Source organism: Peromyscus eremicus, chromosome 3, assembly GCF_949786415.1.
Source record: "Peromyscus eremicus chromosome 3, PerEre_H2_v1, whole genome shotgun sequence".
In the NCBI taxonomy this organism is placed as follows: domain Eukaryota; kingdom Metazoa; phylum Chordata; class Mammalia; order Rodentia; family Cricetidae; genus Peromyscus; species Peromyscus eremicus.
Genome location: NC_081418.1, coordinates 101,088,281 through 101,105,251, shown reverse-complemented (window position 1 = coordinate 101,105,251; position 16,971 = coordinate 101,088,281). Strand labels below are relative to the sequence as shown.

Sequence of the window (16,971 nt, the reverse complement as noted above, 5' to 3'; positions counted from 1 at the left end):
AGAACAAATCTTCCTTTAAGTTTCTTCTGGTCTAGTTTTTGGTCACAGCAATGATGAAAGTGACTAATATGTTATTGTAACCTGTTTCCTAAAGTCTCATCTTGTTTTGTTTGGGAGATTTTATTTATTTTTATTATATATATATATATATATATATATATATATATATATATATATATATATATATATATATGTGTGTGTGTGTGTGTGTGTGTGTGTGTGTAGTGGTATTTGCTCCACCCATGACCTTGGGCTATATGGGGCCCAAAGGAGGCGGTACTTCCTGGCCTTGTAAGTAACCTATTATAAGGGGTTGGAGAAGAGTCACATGCCCTGCTCACTGCTCCTGACTGCGAGGTGGATTCACTCAAGATTGCAGAAAGGAGTAGACAGCAGAAGTCGTCCTCTGATCTGACCAGGAGCGAATCCCAGTGAATCCACCTCGCAAGCAGGAGCAGGGAGCAGGGCATGTGATTCTTCTCCAATCCCTTATAAGAGGTCACTTACAAGGCCAGGAAGTACCGCCTCCTTTGGGCCATATAGCCCAAGGTCATGGGCCGAGCACAACACTACATGTATGAGTGTTTTGCCTGCACTTATGTCTGTGCACCAGGTGGCATGCAATACCCTTGAAGGGCAGAAGAACATGTTGGATCCTCTGGAACTGGAGTTCTAGATGGTCGGAAGCTGCAATGTGAGTCTGGGTATTGAACCAGTGCTCTTAACACCAAGCCATTTCTCTGGCCCCTAAATTTATATTATTTTTTTATTACTATGAGGGGAAACGTGAACAGCCAGCTCCCTGTGTCCTGGTAGGCTGGCTTCATTTTCCTCCCCAGCTCACTTCCCATTCTTCTCCAACACTGCCCATCATCTGGCATCCCTATATCCTTCCATCCCATGGCAACACCACTCTTCTTTTACGCCTCAGTCCCACTCGGAGCCACTGTTTGTATAAAGGTCACCCCACCCATGGCCGATGAAGTCTGTGAGTTAGCTCTCCATCTTTCCTTAGACTATGTCTTCCCAGACCTGACTGAGAAGGCGGCTTCCATGGAAGATCCAGGCCAGGTTCAAGACCTGCCAAACCTCCCCTCCATCCTGCCCAAGATGGATCTTGCTGAGCCTCCCTGGCATATGCCTCTGGAGGAGGAAGAGGAAGAGGAGGAAGAAGAGGAGGAGGAGGAGGAAAAGGAAGAAGAGGAGAGGGAGAAAGAAGAAGCAGAGGAGGAGGAGGAGGAACTACTCCCCGTGAGCGGGTCCCCAGAAGGAACCACCATGCAGGCCCATGACTCTTCACCTAGTGTCAGCAGCACCAGCAGCCAGGGTCCTGGGGCCAGCAGACACAGGCAGGAGGATTCTGGGGACCGGGCCACATCAGGCATGGAGGTGAAGAGCAATGTGAAGCCTACTTCCTCAGTGCCGGCAGTTACCCCAAGTACAGTGGCCCTGGGGGATCAGAACTATAGCCAGGAGTTTGGGGGCACTGAGTGGCCAGCTGGGGGGCTGGGGGTACAGTCTGAGGTCACCCAGGGAGCTGGTGAGGAGGCCACCCTGGGAGCAGCTGGCTTAGATGGCCAGCAGGGGGCACTGCCACCCTCCTCGTTCCCACAGACAGTGGCTCCAAGTGGGACTGAGGTCCCCAGTGAGGGTCACCTTTACCCCAGGACCCCAGACTCTTTCCCACCTGGACCCCAAGACACAGAATCAACCCCTTCCTCTGCTCCCTGGGGACAAGAAGGTCTCAGTGAGAAGCCCCTGGAGGGTCAGGCAGCCGAAGCTCACTCACTAACACCGTGGGACTCTACTCAGGTAAGCCGGAGGTACAAGCTACCCTCTGTGTAAGAATATCTACTGTCCCCACGGCCCTCAGGCTGTCGGCAGCAGAGCGATGTGGTGGGGGCTGACCACACCTTTCCCACCTCAACTGTTAGCACTCACATACTCAAGTCATTGTTCATACACTCAGGCCGCAGAGGAGGGGAAGGAGTGTTCAGTCCCCAGAAGTTCAAGGACAAAAGGACATCACAAACAGTGAAGCCTCTGGACAGGCCAAGCCTCTCTTTTCTTTTATGACCCCAGTTTAGTCTTATGCACTTGGGGTGGGTTCCCTGGCAGTTCAGGAGGACATCGTTGTCTTCAGACCTCAGGCCAGAGGTCTCTCCAGAGGTCTCTCCTGAGGTCTCTCCAGAGGTCTCTCCTGAGGCCTCCGTGTCTTGCTTTCTGTTTCCTGCACAGGTGATCTGCAAGGATTGGAGCAACCTGGCTGGGAAGAACTACATCATCCTGAACATGACGGAGAACGTAGACTGTGTGAGTGCTGAGCTGGCCACATGGAAGGGCCAGAGGGGCAGAGGAGGTGCCACAGTGGGGCTGGGAGAGGCCAGCCCAGTCTTGAGCTGAGCCAGCACCTACCACTTAGGGAAAACCAAAAAGAGGTCTTTCCTACTTAAAAATTCTAGGGCTCTTTTCTTCCTTGCTTCCTAGAGTTTTGGGTTTTGTTTTTCCTTTCTAGCCCAGGCTGACCTCAAACATACTTATGTAGCCAAGGGTGAGTTTGAACTCTGATCATCCTGCCTCCACCTCCCCAGCACTGGGATTGCAAGGCCTGGTTTTATTCAGTGTTAGGGATCAGACTCAAGGTCTCATGCGTGCTAGGTAAACACTTTACCAATTGAGCTGCGTCCTTGGCCCCTCCCTCTTCTCAGTTTGAAGGGACTTTTTGTTCCTGTGTACTACATGCCTTATTCTCTAATGAGATCGAGACCTATTCTTTTGTCTGTAGGGTTTTGTCAAGACAGGATCTTGCTATATCGGCCAGGATAGCTTGGAATCTCTGGGTTCGATCAAACCTCCCACACCCACTTTCCACGTGCTGGGACTACAGCCAAGCACCACTGTTGTCCAACCATATCTTTTTTAAAGAGTTGTTTTCATGTGGGGTACAGTGCCACATGCCTGCAATACCAGCACTGTGGCCGCTGAGACAGGGGAATCAGAGGTTCAAAGCCAGTTTGGGCTGCATAGTGAGGTGCAGTCTCAGAAAGGATGTTTACCCCACCCTAGCCACTTTATTTCTTCTTACGCTTTTTCATAAACAACATCTGTCTGTGTTTGTTCATAGCTCTCTAGGGTGAGAGGGGGCGGGCAGACAGACAGACAGACAGACACAGACAGAAATGCCCTCAAAGCCTTGCATTGCTCATGTGCTAGGCCATCAGTCACTGAGCCAGCCGTTTATGGGCCCCCTGATGAGATATGGAACCTCCATGTGATCAAGATGGTGTCCTATCTTATTCTGTTGGGGTGATAAAACATTCAGACAAAAAGCAACAGTCTGTCATTGGGGGAAGTCAGGGCATGAACTAAAGCAGGAACTCAAAGCAGAACCCATGAAGAAACACTTCCTGCTGCATGCCTCCCCCCACCCCCCAGGTTCAGACTTAACAAGGTTTTTTTATACAGCCCAGGACCACCTGCCCGGGGAAGGGTGCAGCCCACAGTGGCTGGGCCCTCCTGCATCAATCAATAAGACAATCTCTCACAAACATGCCTACAGACCAACCTGATCTGGGCAATTCCTCAACTGCGGTTTGTCCTCTTATACCCAAGGCTGTATCAGGCTGACAGTGCTGGCCAGGACTGTGGCTCCTAGGCTGGTGGGCTGCCTGGGCTATTCCATTTGGAAGTCTCTAATGTCAGTGGCATTAGGTCCTTCCTCCTCAGGTGACTAGACTGTCCTACTAGAAATATGAAGAACTGTTGTCAGTGTTCCGGGAGCCAAGGCAGGCCAGAGGTTGGGCGTCTCCATAATTATATGCTTACATGAACACCAGTGCTCATTAGCTGTGGAGTACAGGACAGAAAACCCCCCATACAGTAGTGCTGGACAGCCTCATGGTCAGAGGCACTCTGTTTTACTCTCTTGAAAACATGAACTCCCAGGGCTAGGGTGTGGCTCTGTGGTGCTGCTCAGCACACTCAAGACCTGGTTTATCTCCAGCATGGGGTGGGGCTTAGAAAACAAAACAGAAAAGAGAAGATGCACTTCTCCAGGCAGTGAGACAGTTCGCTGCTGGTGTATCCATCTCCAAGCACCATGTGTAGACTGCATCTCTCTCATCCAGTATTCCAGTATTTCCTTTTGACCTGTGTTTGAAGAGAATGGGACAGTGTGTGTCAAAAGTGGTGGGCCACACTCAGCCTCTCGTCTCCAGGAAAAGATGGGGAGGAATGTACCTGCTGTCCCTCAGAGACGGTTTTACAAGATGCAGCTACAGTTTCAGAATTTTGCATTTGAGATCTGGAGGAGTGGGTGCAGACTAGCCAGTTTCTCTTATTTTCTACCTAAGACATAGGAGGCAGGAAGGGAGCCAGCAGAGATCAGTAGGCACAGGCACAGAATGGTGAAGCAGTAAATGCCAAGCTGACCTTGGCGTTCTAGAAGCCAAGAGAATCTTTGCTTTAGAGATGAGGGATCTGATCCTTTGCCTGGCACAAGACGTACTGGAAAAAGAGACGTTTGGTAGTCGTCAGGGAGGACCAGAGAGTTTGGGCTTTAGTGCAGAGGGTTGGGTTACAAGCAAGGCTGACCCAGAGGGACAGCTACTGTTCCCAGAATTTGTGATTGAGCGACTCCAGGATGTTGGGTAGCCCACATCTCAGATGGAGAAACTGAGGTTCAGAATGTTGCTGAAGGTCAGAGCTAAGAAACCATAGGATTTGAACCCTGGTGCATTTAGTTACAAAGCCAGGGCTTTCCCTTCCCTAGCTAACTCTGAGTCCGGGGGACTTTGCTACACTGTAAGGGGTGGTACATGTGTGGCAGAGCAACTGAGGGCTTCTGAGTCCCAGACAGGCAGGTAGAAGCCTGTCCTGCCCTCCCATATCAGTGAAGACACTGATCACTTACTTGACCCTGGTTTGTCTGACTGTTGTGGGACAGAACTGCTGACCAGGAAGCTAGAGAGTATCTAGACCTGAGAGGCACTGGGCATTCACTATAAAAACAAGGAACAAGCCCAGCATGAAAGTCAACCTGGTGGATTTCAGGTTGGCATGACAACCAAGGGGTAGGTCCTTATCCTAGGCAGGAACCCAAGAGTAGCAGTTCATCTCTGCCTCAGGTATCACCCAGGGTGGCTGTTGAGATCTCTTCTGACAGCCCAGCTCCCACAGCACCCTGGAGAACTGAGCATCTGGGAAAGGGGTCTCTTTCCCTTTTGGGGAAAGAAATGGGACTCTTGGAAGAAATGGAGTCGAGGTTTTCCATATACAAGAGGAAGAAGCTGCTGAGGAGGATCTGAGGACCCAAGGAGGGTCTCTTTTTACAAACAGTAGGCATGAACCCTGTGGCAGCAGCCTGGCCTCTAGTCCTGCTACACTAAGTTCCTGTGGAGGGCTGGGTTTGTCTTCATGTTACATTGTGTAATTATATTTGACACGATCATCTAAACGGTGAGGTAGACAGTCTGAGGGGAAAGAAGCCGCCTCGCCTCGCCCCACACCTTGGCCAGTTCCCAGGGTCCTCTCAGCCATCTCTACTGGCTTTCCAATCCCTGTTGTAAAAGCGCTCCCATCACTCTCTCAAGGCTCAGAGCTGGCCCGTTGTGAGATGACCAGCGGAGGAGCCCCATCCACCGTTGTCAGGCTCCCTGCTCTCTGGTGGCTGTGGGGGACTTAGTGTTGTGTCCTCTGCAGAACTGTACACTTGCCATGGACATCATGGGCACTGCTCCCAGAGGCTTGGGCACTGCAAACCCCAGTTAAAGGTTTGTCATTGTCTGTGGACAAATCCATGTCCTCTCCACCTGAGTGGCCCTGGGACAGGCTCACACCATGGCACCTACAGATGGAAGTGAACCAACAAGCTGTCTCTGCCCATACCCTGCTCTCGGGTGGTCCCAGAGCCGACCAGGCTAGCCAGAGGACCATCTAGGCCTTTGGAAGATGGGTTGAGGGCAGATGGGGTCAGGCTACCACCCTTCCTTGAGCTTGGTCCCTCTGAATCCCTAGGAAGTGTTCCGGCGGCATCGGGGACTCCAGCTCCTAGCCCTGGTGGAGGAGGTACTGCCACGCCACCGCAGTGGCCAGCGTGGGGACTGGCACATCTCTCTGAGCAAGCCCAGTGAGAAGGAGCAGCACCTGCTGATGACACTTGTGGGCGAGCAGGGTGAGGAGGAGATGGGAGAGGTGTCCCTCCACAGGCTCAAACTGGGGGCTCAGGAAAGAACAGATAGGGTGGTAAGAGCTAGGAACCCCAGAGAGCAGCATGCTAGTGTAGGACTCCGGGTGGAGTGATGCCTGGGTTCTAGTGATGAGGAGACAGGTATGGACACCACACACTGTAAGAGGGGACCCTTGGGCTGCAGATGCTTCTAGCATCACACCTGTCATATGGCGTTCCAGGGAATCAACTCGATGGGAAGTAGGTCAGCAGGGAGCATACATGGGCGTGATTAGAACCAGAAGCGTAGCAGAGGAGGCAGACAGTCTGCCCTAGGAGACACCTCAGGGGTGCTGTGGCGATGATGGCATTTCTCCTGCAGGGGTGGTACCCACTCAAGATGTCCTTTCCATGCTCAGTGGCATCCGCAGGAGTCTGGAGGAGGTAAGCATACAGGGACCTGACTCGGCAGCCGCTGCAGCAGCCTTTCCCATCCCTAACTCTCAAAAGTGCTGAAAGAATTCACAGCCTGCTCCAGGACAGGGTTGTGCCTCAGGGCCCTGGCCATCCCCAGATAGGAAGAGCACGTGCAGGCAACCAGCTGAGCAGAAGGGCTGTACACCTGCGGGCCATAGTGGGCGAGTTGCCATGGGAGAGGGGTTAAGTAGGACAGTGTCTGGAGTATCATGCAGGACCTAATGGAGGGGGAACAAGATAGGCCCTGTCCCTACCAGTGCCCCTCCAGGGGAACCTGGGGTGGTGGGGAATGTCTGGAACTGGGAAACATCCCTCCCTTGTTAGAGGTGGCTCTGATCAGGTGTGGTCTTCTGGCCCCTGCTGGCTACAGAACATATAAACTGGAGGTCCAGATATCCAAATATTCCTGATCCTCACCCCTGCCCCTGCTTTCTCTCCTGACCCATGACCTGTGCAGTCTTTGGAGGGTCTCTGCAGAGAGACAATACCCAAGATGTCACACTCTAAAGGTGCTATGTGTTTCTGGACTATACACAAGGTTTACAAGGTCCAGACTACACTGGCTTCTCCCTTGGTCCCCTCTTCCCCTCCGCGGGGTTTAAGGATTAAATGAGAGGTGAGAGCTGAAGCCCAGGGAGGTCAGGTGCCTTGCCTGAGGTCACTCAGGTAGTAAGGACCAAGCCTGCCTGATAGAAAGCTGTGCTGCCTGGATGACTCCCAAAGCTCTTGTCAGCCTTGAAAATTTGGGCTCGTGACCACAGAAGGACAATGGACACTGGCAAGGTTTCCCATAATGCAGGGGAGAGCCGAAGCCGGGCCTCCTCAGAGTTCCCCGATAACCCCCACCTTCCTTGGTCCCCTTCTCTCACCTGAAGCTGGTCTGTAGGGGGCTTTGCCCAGCCCAGCCAGAGCAGCCTGCAGCAGGAGGCACATGCCACCTGCCATCTTACCACTGGGAAAGGGAAGAAGCTGGGCACCCCCGTTGTGGGCTGTAGTTGGCATCCCCACATGGCCCCCAATGATGCTAGGCTGCCTGAATGACACCACCTACCCCTAAAGTGGAAGCTGTGCTTCGGTGCACCGACGGAAGGGTGGACTTGAGTGTCCCCCAGAGACCTTTTTGCTTTGTGTAATTGATGGGGACAGGTGTGGGGCCTCATCTATTTGGGCCACAACTCTCATCAGAACAGTCTGTGGTGAAGTCTCAGTGCTGGGCACGGCAGAAATCCGTGAGGATATGAAGGAAGTGAGATGTGGCCACTGGGAGAGCTTGGGGGCTATTCTTAGATGAACCAATAGGGACAGAATAGAATGCCCACAGCACAGGTCCAGGTCCCAGGCCTCAGGCCTGCCAGGGGTTCCAACTCCACGCCTGTAATGTTAGTAGCTCCCTGGACTTTTGCTGAGGCCCTATCCCATCCCCCCCACCCCCAGATTGGCATCCAGAACTACTCCACCACCACCAGCTGCCAGGCGCGGGCCACCCAGGTGCGCAGTGACTACGGGACACTTTTTGTGGTGCTGGTGATCATTGGTGTCATCTGCTTCATCATCATTGTGCTTGGCCTACTCTACAACTGCTGGCAGCGTCGGCTGCCCAAGCTGAAACACGTGGTGAGTAGGCCAGGTAGGGCTTGGAAAGGGTGGAGTGCTGCCAGGGTCAGCCAGTGCTACTCAGCAGCCTCACCTGGTGACCTGTACCAACTCAGTTGTGATTACTGCCAGGCTTGGGGCCTGCGTCTACCTCTCTCTGAGGCTGGTCCTGTGGCTTTCTTTGTGAGAAGGTACACAGTGAAGGGGTGCCAGTCTCACCAGGGGTCTCCTCCTCTTCTCCAGCTCTTCCTACCCCCAGTGTCCCTCGCTTCAGGACTTCAGAGCAGGTGCACATTTTGAGTCAGTGTCCTGGAGCCAAGAGCTCCTGTAATCTGCGATAGGGAAAGGGGACAGGCCCTGGTCATCCCCCCCCAGCCCAGCTCATGTGCTCTGAGTTTCAGGGAGTCTCATATCTACAATGGGCTGTTGGGAGGGATCAGGTGACACCAGGGAGGTCACAGTTTTAACAGTGCAGAGAATTAAGGCTAGAGCTGCAGGAACTTGTCTGCTGGGCCCCAGAGAGCACCCTGGGGGCGTGGCCAGCCGCCGCTTGTGCCCAGCTCGCTCTCCCGCTGCCGCAGTCGCACGGCGAGGAGCTGCGCTTTGTGGAGAACGGCTGCCACGACAACCCCACGCTGGACGTGGCCAGCGACAGCCAGTCGGAGATGCAGGAGAAGCAGCCCAGCCTGAACGGCGGTGGGGCCATCAATGGCCCGAGCAGCTGGAGCGCGCTCATGGGCAGCAAGCGCGACCCTGAGGACTCGGACATGTTCGAAGAGGACACACACCTGTGAGCGCCTGGCCACGCGCCCACCGCGCGGGACTACCCGACGCCGCGGCCCCGTGCCCCTCCCGGCCCTCCACGCAGGGCCACTTTGCTTCCCCACCGCAGCAGGCGACCGCGGCGCAGCTCCCACCCCGTCCCGCCCGGCCCCGAGCGCTGCCCGAGGGCGGCCCGCTCCCCGCGCCCGGACTCCATTAAAGCCGCCAAGACGCGCGGGCCGCTCCGCCTCCACGCCTGTTTCTTGCTTCCGGAGGGTGCTGCTCTGGGGGGCGGGGGTGATGATAGGGGCGGGGAAATGGGCGGGACACGCGGGGTCATCCGGGTGGGCGTGGCCAAGAGCGGGGGGGCTGGCGCTTCTTGGAGTTTGTGGGCGTGGCTAGGGTCGTGGGTGGAGTCTAGGGAGTGTATTGTCTTCTGGGTGGAACCCCGGTGGGCTGAGCTGAGCCTGGAGCGGTCAGGGAAACGTCCTAGTGGGCGAGGCCCCGGCCTTGTGGGCGGGGCCTGAGCAGCGCAGGTCTCAGGATGGATGGGCGTGGTTAAGGGTCAGCGTGCTAGGGCTGGGGGAGGTGTCCTCAGGGCTGAACCCCTGCAAGGTGGGCGGGGCCTGGAGCGGACTTCCCTTCGGGTGAGGCTCTTCTGTCGAAGTGGGGTTTTCGTAGTGAGCTTTCCTCTGGCGAATGGGCGGAACCTGAAGGTTTGAGTTGTCCTCTAGACGAGTGGGTGGTGTTCAGGCTAGAGGTCCCCTAAAGGCTAAGTGGGCGTGGTTAAGGCTAGTGGGTGGGGCCTTGGTGAGAAGCGTTCTGGACGCGGAAGCGGGGTTCAGGCCGGGCGGTCCTCCGGACGCCAGGCGCCGCTGCGGAGCCGCAATCGGGCATTGGGAGGCGGAGCCGCGAGGGGCGGGGCGGTGAGTGTTTACATCCGGCCCGGCACAGAGGTCTCCCGACATCGCTCGGCCGGGGGTCCAGCCTCCCTCGCCATGGACACCAGCGACCTGTTTGCCAGCTGCAGAAAGGGGGACGTGGGCCGTGTGCGGTGAGGACCTGCAGTGCAGGAGGCGGGCGGGTGTCCGCAGGGTGCGTCGGGCATGGGTGTGCGGGGCAGGCGCCGTGGGGCTCCCGAAGCTGACCGAGCCCTTTTTTCCCAAATCCCCTGACTCTCATCAGAGGAGGTCAAGCTGCAGCTCTGTCCCAAAGCCTCCTTAGGCCTGTCCCCAACACCAGATGCCACCTCGGAGCTAATGATCCCTCCCTCAATGTAACTGCAACTCTGAGAACCCAGGTCCTGCCTTGATATCCTCCTTGGGCTGCCGCGTCCCAGTGATGGCTTCCTAGTTCTTGACCTCTTCTCCTCAGCATCTTAACAATTGTTCTTTCCACTTCTTCTCTAGATCTGCCCCTGTCTCCTGCTCTCCACTCCCAGAGTGCCTGCACCAGCTTTTCTCTGGCTTCTCTGCCTTCACCTCCCCAGGCTGAAGTAGGGGCCCCATCACCTTCTCTCTCCCCAATATTGCAAGACCAAATTCTCAGCCTTCTTAACTTGGGCTTGGCCTCTGTCCCTGAAGCTACCACCCAACTCACAGTTGCTGATCCTTGCAGGCCTGTGCACTCCCAGGTCTCACCCTTCTCAGAGGGATCCCTAGCCCAGAGAAATGTGGCCTCCTTCCCTACCTGGTCTCCTCTCCCAGATCAGAAGCAGTTCTGACCCAGGCTCTGAACTTCCTGCCCAGGTACCTGCTGGAGCAACGAGACGTGGAGGTGAACGTGCGGGACAAATGGGACAGCACCCCTTTGTGAGTGTGAGCTGCGGGGTAGCTGGGTGGGTTAGGGTGGGTCTACCCTACTGACAGCTGCCCCCTTTTAAACCTAGGTACTATGCCTGCCTCTGTGGGCATGAGGAGTTGGTGCGCTACCTATTGGCTAACGGTGAGAGAGGGTCAGGGCCTGACTGTAAGCTCTGACGCCTTGCTACACATTTGCACGCACCCTTGATTTCCTGTTAACACCCCAAAGTCAACAAATGGTACCCTCTAATCCTCTGTCCACTTTCCCATGTCACCTTTGACACCCAGAGCAGTCCCAGGGCTGTGTCTGGACCATACCACCATTGGTCTACTAAACTGATCTCTTGCCCCACCTACAGCCTGATCCTCATATTGCAGGCAGGAGGATCTTTTCCACAGTAGAGCTGAACGGAGTTCAGGAGTGTTTGGGGAAAAAGAGATTGGGCATGGTTGCTCACACTTGTAGTTCAATCACTAGGCAAGAGGAGAGTTGAGTCAGGAGGACTATCTCAAGTTCAGAGCTAACCAGGGCTACCTTGTGTGACCTTGTTTAAAAGAACAAAACAAAAGGATAAAACTAGACTTGCCTGTGAAACTCCACAGGACCCACTCCTTAGGTCTCCCACCTGCTGGTTGCCCGTCAACACCTGGTCCCTTAGTACCCCACTGGAATGAGCCATCTCCTACCTCAGGTCTTTACAGTTACAGTACCTCCTGCTTAGACTGGAGTTCCTACCTAGATCTGTGCACCTCTCACTTAATTCAGGTCCCTGTACTTAGCCACCGTACTGGCCTGCACAGCCTCCCCATGTGGCAGCCACCACCAGTGCCACCCTTGATTCTGTTTTGTAATAATGGCAGCTGTCGCAGACTAAGGTGCTCATGTGCCCCACTAGTGTTCAGTCGGGGCAGAGATCTGCTATAGTCATCGAGATGGATGTATACCGGACCAGCCATCCAGTCTGTACTTAGGCTGCGAATCGTCTGATATGTACTCGTGAATATGCCTACATCTAAGTGTGCATCTAAGTGTGCCCTTGGCCTTCACCAGGACTCAAGGGTTGCCTGGGACACCTTGGGAAGGAAGGAGGGCCTCTAGGGCTTCTGGACTCTACCCGGGAGCTGGGGAGGAGGGGAGGCTAGAGATCAGTGTCCCTTAACTTTGACTGGTGAGCATTGCATCATAGGAGCCCGCTGTGAAGCCAACACTTTCGACGGAGAGCGGTGTCTCTATGGGGCGCTGAGTGACCCCATTCGCCGTGCACTGCGGGACTACAAACAGGTCACCGCATCCTGCAGGAGGCGGGATTACTACGACGATTTCCTGCAGCGGTGAGCTGGGCCAGGAGCTTGCAGCATTGGTGGGGTTGCTGCCCACTCTCAGTGGGTTCGGGTGGGCGGGGTGTGTTGAGTGGTCTTGATGCACCTGCATTTGCCTGAGTGATGCATCCCTTCCTGGCTTTCCCCAGGCTTCTGGAACAGGGCATCCACAGTGATGTGGTCTTCGTGGTACACGGAAAGCCGTTCCGAGCGCACCGCTGTGTCCTAGGTGCTCGCAGCACTTACTTCGCCAACATGCTGGACACCAAGTGGAAGGGCAAGAGCGTTGTGGTTCTCAGGCACCCGCTGGTGCGTCTGTCCGCCTTGAGGCAGAGTGTTGACTTCTGGGCGAGCAGTTAGCTCATGCTGGGTGGTGGCCTCTGATCTCTAATTTCTGCTCTGCCCACAGATCAACCCGGTGGCCTTTGGGGCTCTGCTGCAGTACCTGTACACAGGTGACTGACCCCCTGGGCTGGGACCGCAGTACACCCAGGGTGGCCCTGAGCTGACGTGCCCCTTCTAAGCTACTCACCGTCGGGGAGGAGGGTTGTGCCCGGCATGCAAGCATCCTGACTCTGGCAGGGTGCACTGACTTGCTTGCTTGGAAAGAACACGTCCCATCCACAAACTGAACAGGTCTTAGGTCCTTCTGGATGAAGAAACCCGGGCATTGAGTAGGAATCCCTCTCGGGTCCTGACCCAGGCCCCTGTACCCCCAGGCCGCCTAGACATCGGTGTGGAGCATGTTAGTGACTGTGAACGCCTGGCCAAGCAGTGCCAGCTGTGGGACCTGCTCGAGGACCTGGAGGCTAAATGTGAGAAGGTGTCCGAATTCGGTGTGTACAGGGCCTCAGGCCATGGTCTTGGGTTGCAGCCAGTAGTGCTGGTGGAGCTCTCTAAACCCCTGCTGTCCTCTCCCTCAGTGGCTTCCAAGCCTGGCACATGTGTGAAGGTGCTGACTATTGAGCCCCCTCCAGCAGATCCCCGGTTGCGGGAGGATATGGCACTGCTGGCTGGCTGCGCCCTGCCACCTGAGTTGCGGGTACTGAAGGGCATGCTGGCCTGATGGGCAGGAAGGGTGTCTAGGGATGGGGCTGTGGAGGGTACGCCCCACAGAGTTGGGTTCCCCTCCTAGGCCAGCCTGGGAAGCTGCTTCCCTTTCACGAACGGCTTCGCTCTGATGGGTGCCTTTCCTCTGCCAGGGTGACCTAGGAGAGCTGCCCTTCCCATGCCCCGATGGCTTCAGCAGCTGCCCTGATATCTGCTTCCGAGTGGCTGACTCCAGCTTCCTCTGCCACAAGGTGCCTGTCCCCCTCCTATCCCTACTCGGGTTAGCTCCCTGGGGACAGATTCCAGCCCTGGTACTTTCTGAACTCTTCTCCCTCAGGCTTTCTTCTGTGGCCGCAGCGACTACTTCCGGGCCCTGCTGGATGACCACTTTCGAGAGAGTGAGGAACCTGCAGCCTCTGGGGAGCCCCCAGTTGTCACCCTGCATGGCATCTCCCCAGAGATCTTCACTCATGTGCTGTACTATGTATACAGTGACCATACTGAGGTGTGGCACCCAGTGGGAGGGCAGTGGGGAGTGGAGCCCTGGGCTGTCCAGGTCCTAGGGGTTCTGGGCTCGTGGGTCATTCCTGCCCTTAGCTGCCTTAGAGTTCTTGACTCAGGCCCTATGAGTGGCAGTGGACAGTGCCAAGGTTCCCTGTGTCGGTGTATATGTGCACAGCACGGTAGCAGGGCAGCATGCAGGAGAGAAGTGTACTTTCCATTGTTATTGAGAGACCAGGTGGCTTGTTGGGGACCCAGGTGTCCCTCTGTCTGGCTTTTCCAGGGCATTCCTGCAGACCTTTCCTCAGAAGGTAATGTTTTGGGCCTGGTGGGCCATGTGGTATCTACAGGGCTACTCAGCTGGCCATGCTATGCTCCAGGAAAGTTCTTTGTAGGAATGGTGGCCCCGACTCTCAGGCTATGGCTCCCATCCTGTCCTGGCTTTGTCCTCTACAACTGAGATGGAGCCACAGGAGTGTGCGTACCTGCATCACTTCCTGTTGACCCCTGTCCTGGCCCTCCAGCTCCCGTCAACCTGCCCCTCTGTTAGGTTCTGCCTTCGGCCTCCCTTCTGCCTGCTCCCTCACTTCCTTTCTCATCATCTGCCACTCACTCTGTGGTTGACTCTGTCATCCTGAGTCACAAGCTCCCCCCTGAGGAAGCTTTGTTCCCCAAGAACATTCGTACTAGCTCAGAGTGGGGATTGGCTTCTGAACACAGTCCAATAGGAGATTAGTCTCTGGGAGCTCTGTGATCTTAGTTACGTACCTGCTCAGTGCTTTGGTGTATCCCCTAGGAAGGTGGGAGATAAATGCATTTCCTTGAAGCTTGTGCACATGACCATATGACCACAGGTCAATTAGATGGCAGGGTGGCATTCTGAAGTGTAGTGGCATAGTCCTTTTTTCCCTCTGCTCGATCCCTGAGCCACCCAAGGTCAGGCTGAAGCTGGACCCTTGGTCTTTCTCAGCCAAGGCCTTAGCTGTCCCCTGCTCACATCTGTGTGGTCTCTCAAGTGGAAGGAGCCATGCCCATGCTTGTGGACTAGAAACCAGAATCTCCAGCTCACTTTACTAACAGTTTTCTAAGGCAGACATGAATATCTCTACTCCACAGATGAGGAAGCAGGCACAGAGGTGGAGGGACTCACCTAGAACCCCACAGCTGGGTGTGAGGAGCTCAAGTCTAGGACTGCACCCACACTGCTTCACCTGGAAGGGCTCCAGGCCTAAGCACTGGCCTGCCTTAGGCATGGGACCCTCTCCCCCCAATCTCTTCCACGCATTGCACCCTCAAAGACCTGGGCTAGGCTCCAGAGCTGTGCACTTGTATTCCCACTAGGCCCTTGGAGCCCTTGGTGATCACTGGTGTCCCTATGTCCCTTCTTGTTCCACAGCTGCCCCCTGAGTTGGTCTATGACGTGCTCAGTGTGGCTGACATGTACCTTCTACCTGGCCTGAAGCGGCTTTGTGGCCGCAGCCTGGCCCAGCTGCTGGAGGAGGACAACGTGGTGGGTGTCTGGCACATAGCCAAGCTGTTTCGCCTGGCCCGGCTGGAGGACCAGTGTACTGAGTACATGGCCAAGGTCATTGAGAAGGTGGGCAGGGGTGCAGAGAGGGGAGGCTGTGAGGGCAGGATACAGCCTGTGCTGGGATACAGCCTGCCTTGAGCCTTGTTCTTTTGTAGCTGGTGGAGCGAGAGGACTTTGTGGAGGCGGTGCGGGAAGAGGCGGCAGCTGTGGCCGCCCGGCAAGAGACAGACTCCATTCCACTTGTTGATGACATCCGCTTCCATGTGGCCAGCACAGTCCAGACCTACAGTGCCATTGAAGAGGCGCAGCAGCGGCTGCGGGCACTTGAGGACCTGCTCGTGTCCATTGGCTTAGACTGCTGAGCCCTTGCTGTTCTGCAGCCCTGCAGCTAGGGCTCCATGCAGCAGCTGTTGCTCTTGCATGCTTGGTGGCATTACAGTGGACAGAGGGCACTCATTGGGCTCCTGGGAACCTCACAAGGTGTTCCTGGGACGAGCCTCCTCCCCTAGTGCACAAATAAGCCCCGAGACTTGGGGCTGGCACCACTCAGGGAAAGCTGGGGTATGGTAGGCTTTGAACTCAGTCCCCTCTCGCCCAGCACACCACCTACTCCCTCCTGGTCCTCACCCAGCCCTGGCTGGCTTTGACTGTTTCCATGTATAGAGTTGGATAGGAAGCAGGAAGTGTGTATGGCAATAAAGCTTGAATTCACTGTGGAGACCTGTTCCTGTGTTGGGGGACAGCTTGGGAGGACAGCTTTGGGGAGTGGAGCTGGTAAGGAGGAGAAGCTGGGGACTGTAGGTTGGGGGTTTGGGCAGTCTCAGCAGGACACTCCACAAAGGGTGACCCAGAGGCTTAGAGAACAGGTTCTGAGCCAGTAGGCCTTTACCCCTGCCGCTTAACCACAGCAGATTTGACTCCGTGACCTAACGACACAGACCAAGACGTTAGACAAATACCAATTCCCTGGATGCCCTCAGGTCTACGGACCATGACCCCCCTCACCCACATAGACCCCTGCTTTGGCTCCAGTCCTGAACAACCAGCCATGCTTGTTACCCTAAAATGTTAAAGATCGCCCTGTCTTTGTGTTTCCAGAACTTTCTAGATTTTCCCCCTTTCCTTCACCAATGTCTTTTCATATGTTTTGCTCTTGTATGTTGGTCATATGGAGGAAGATCTGAAGCGGCAAGCTGGGCCAAGTTGCCTTCAGTCAGGTTTTCAAGCAGAGTGTTGCAAAGATGGAAGGCAGGTGCTCCAGAACCCACCACAGGCAAGGGTTTGGTGGGGCGGGGCGGGGAGTAGATGGATGGCGGGGTCTCACTGGCTCTGCCTTTTGTGCCTGTCCCTACCAGGGCCTGGGTTGCTACTGAGCTCCAAGCTGGGGAGATGAGTTCAGTGTGTGCTTATCTAAGAAGGCTAGGGCCACCCCTGGACTGTGGCAGGCCTGCGTGTTTGTGAAGCATATGCAGGAGCCGTCTGCCGGGAGGTTCCAGTCGAGCAGGGGTGTGGCAGTGACTTGCATCTTTCAGCGTATACTTTGAAACCACGGACAGGGAGGACGGGGACTCAGGCCACACCAGGTCAGGATGTGTGGCCTTGATTGCACAAGGCAAAGGGAAAGCTTTAAAACAGCATGCGTTTCTTCCCGTGTGTGATTATTTATTCAATCAAGTCCGTCTTTTGAACAGATGTTATTTGAAATCAGAAAGTTTCCATTTTCCATCAGACATTAGTAACACAAGCGAAGGAATTCCAAGTGCCCTGGA

General features: G+C 55.3%; 2 protein-coding genes across 5 annotated transcripts in view; both read left to right on the top strand.

Moving 5' to 3' along the window:
• The window catches only part of Podxl2 (podocalyxin like 2), a 32,602-nt gene extending 23,452 nt beyond the window's left edge, over positions 1–9,150 (top strand). For both annotated transcript variants that reach the window (XM_059258173.1, XM_059258174.1), the window contains 6 exons: positions 1,016–1,812; positions 2,239–2,313; positions 6,016–6,172; positions 6,549–6,610; positions 8,078–8,257; positions 8,818–9,150. In XM_059258173.1, coding sequence (XP_059114156.1) covers positions 1,016–1,812; positions 2,239–2,313; positions 6,016–6,172; positions 6,549–6,610; positions 8,078–8,257; positions 8,818–9,030 — 1,484 coding nt within the window. In that variant the 3' untranslated portion in view covers positions 9,031–9,150. The remainder of the gene's footprint in view (positions 1–1,015; positions 1,813–2,238; positions 2,314–6,015; positions 6,173–6,548; positions 6,611–8,077; positions 8,258–8,817) is intronic.
• A 257-nt stretch (positions 9,151–9,407) lies between these two features.
• Positions 9,408–15,594, top strand: Abtb1 (ankyrin repeat and BTB domain containing 1). 3 transcript variants are annotated; one of them, XM_059256782.1, is made up of 13 exons: positions 9,408–9,645; positions 9,953–10,052; positions 10,747–10,809; positions 10,887–10,942; positions 11,988–12,132; positions 12,270–12,429; positions 12,530–12,575; positions 12,840–12,956; positions 13,044–13,162; positions 13,323–13,421; positions 13,508–13,675; positions 15,068–15,268; positions 15,358–15,594. In XM_059256782.1, exons 2-13 carry the CDS (start codon positions 9,997–9,999, stop codon positions 15,562–15,564), a joined length of 1,437 nt encoding a protein of 478 aa, XP_059112765.1. In that variant the 5' UTR covers positions 9,408–9,645; positions 9,953–9,996; the 3' UTR covers positions 15,565–15,594. The 3 variants fall into 3 exon arrangements, with proteins under 3 accessions (XP_059112765.1, XP_059112766.1, XP_059112767.1); XM_059256783.1 differs by having other exon boundaries at positions 9,494–9,645; positions 9,953–10,093; XM_059256784.1 differs by lacking the exon at positions 9,953–10,052 and having other exon boundaries at positions 9,494–9,645.
• Positions 15,595–16,971: the final 1,377 nt, after the last annotated feature.

What these genes read in the sequence shown, in the direction of transcription:
- Abtb1 (XM_059256782.1), top strand. Translation starts at nt 9,997, where the DNA reads ATGGACACCAGCGACCTGTTTGCCAGCTGCAGAAAGGGGGACGTGGGC. An exon ending in TACGACGATTTCCTGCAGCG is followed by an intron (nt 12,133 to 12,269) that starts GTGAGCTGGGCC and finishes GGCTTTCCCCAG; the next exon opens with GCTTCTGGAACAGGGCATCC. An exon ending in TATACAGTGACCATACTGAG is followed by an intron (nt 13,676 to 15,067) that starts GTGTGGCACCCA and finishes CTTGTTCCACAG; the next exon opens with CTGCCCCCTGAGTTGGTCTA.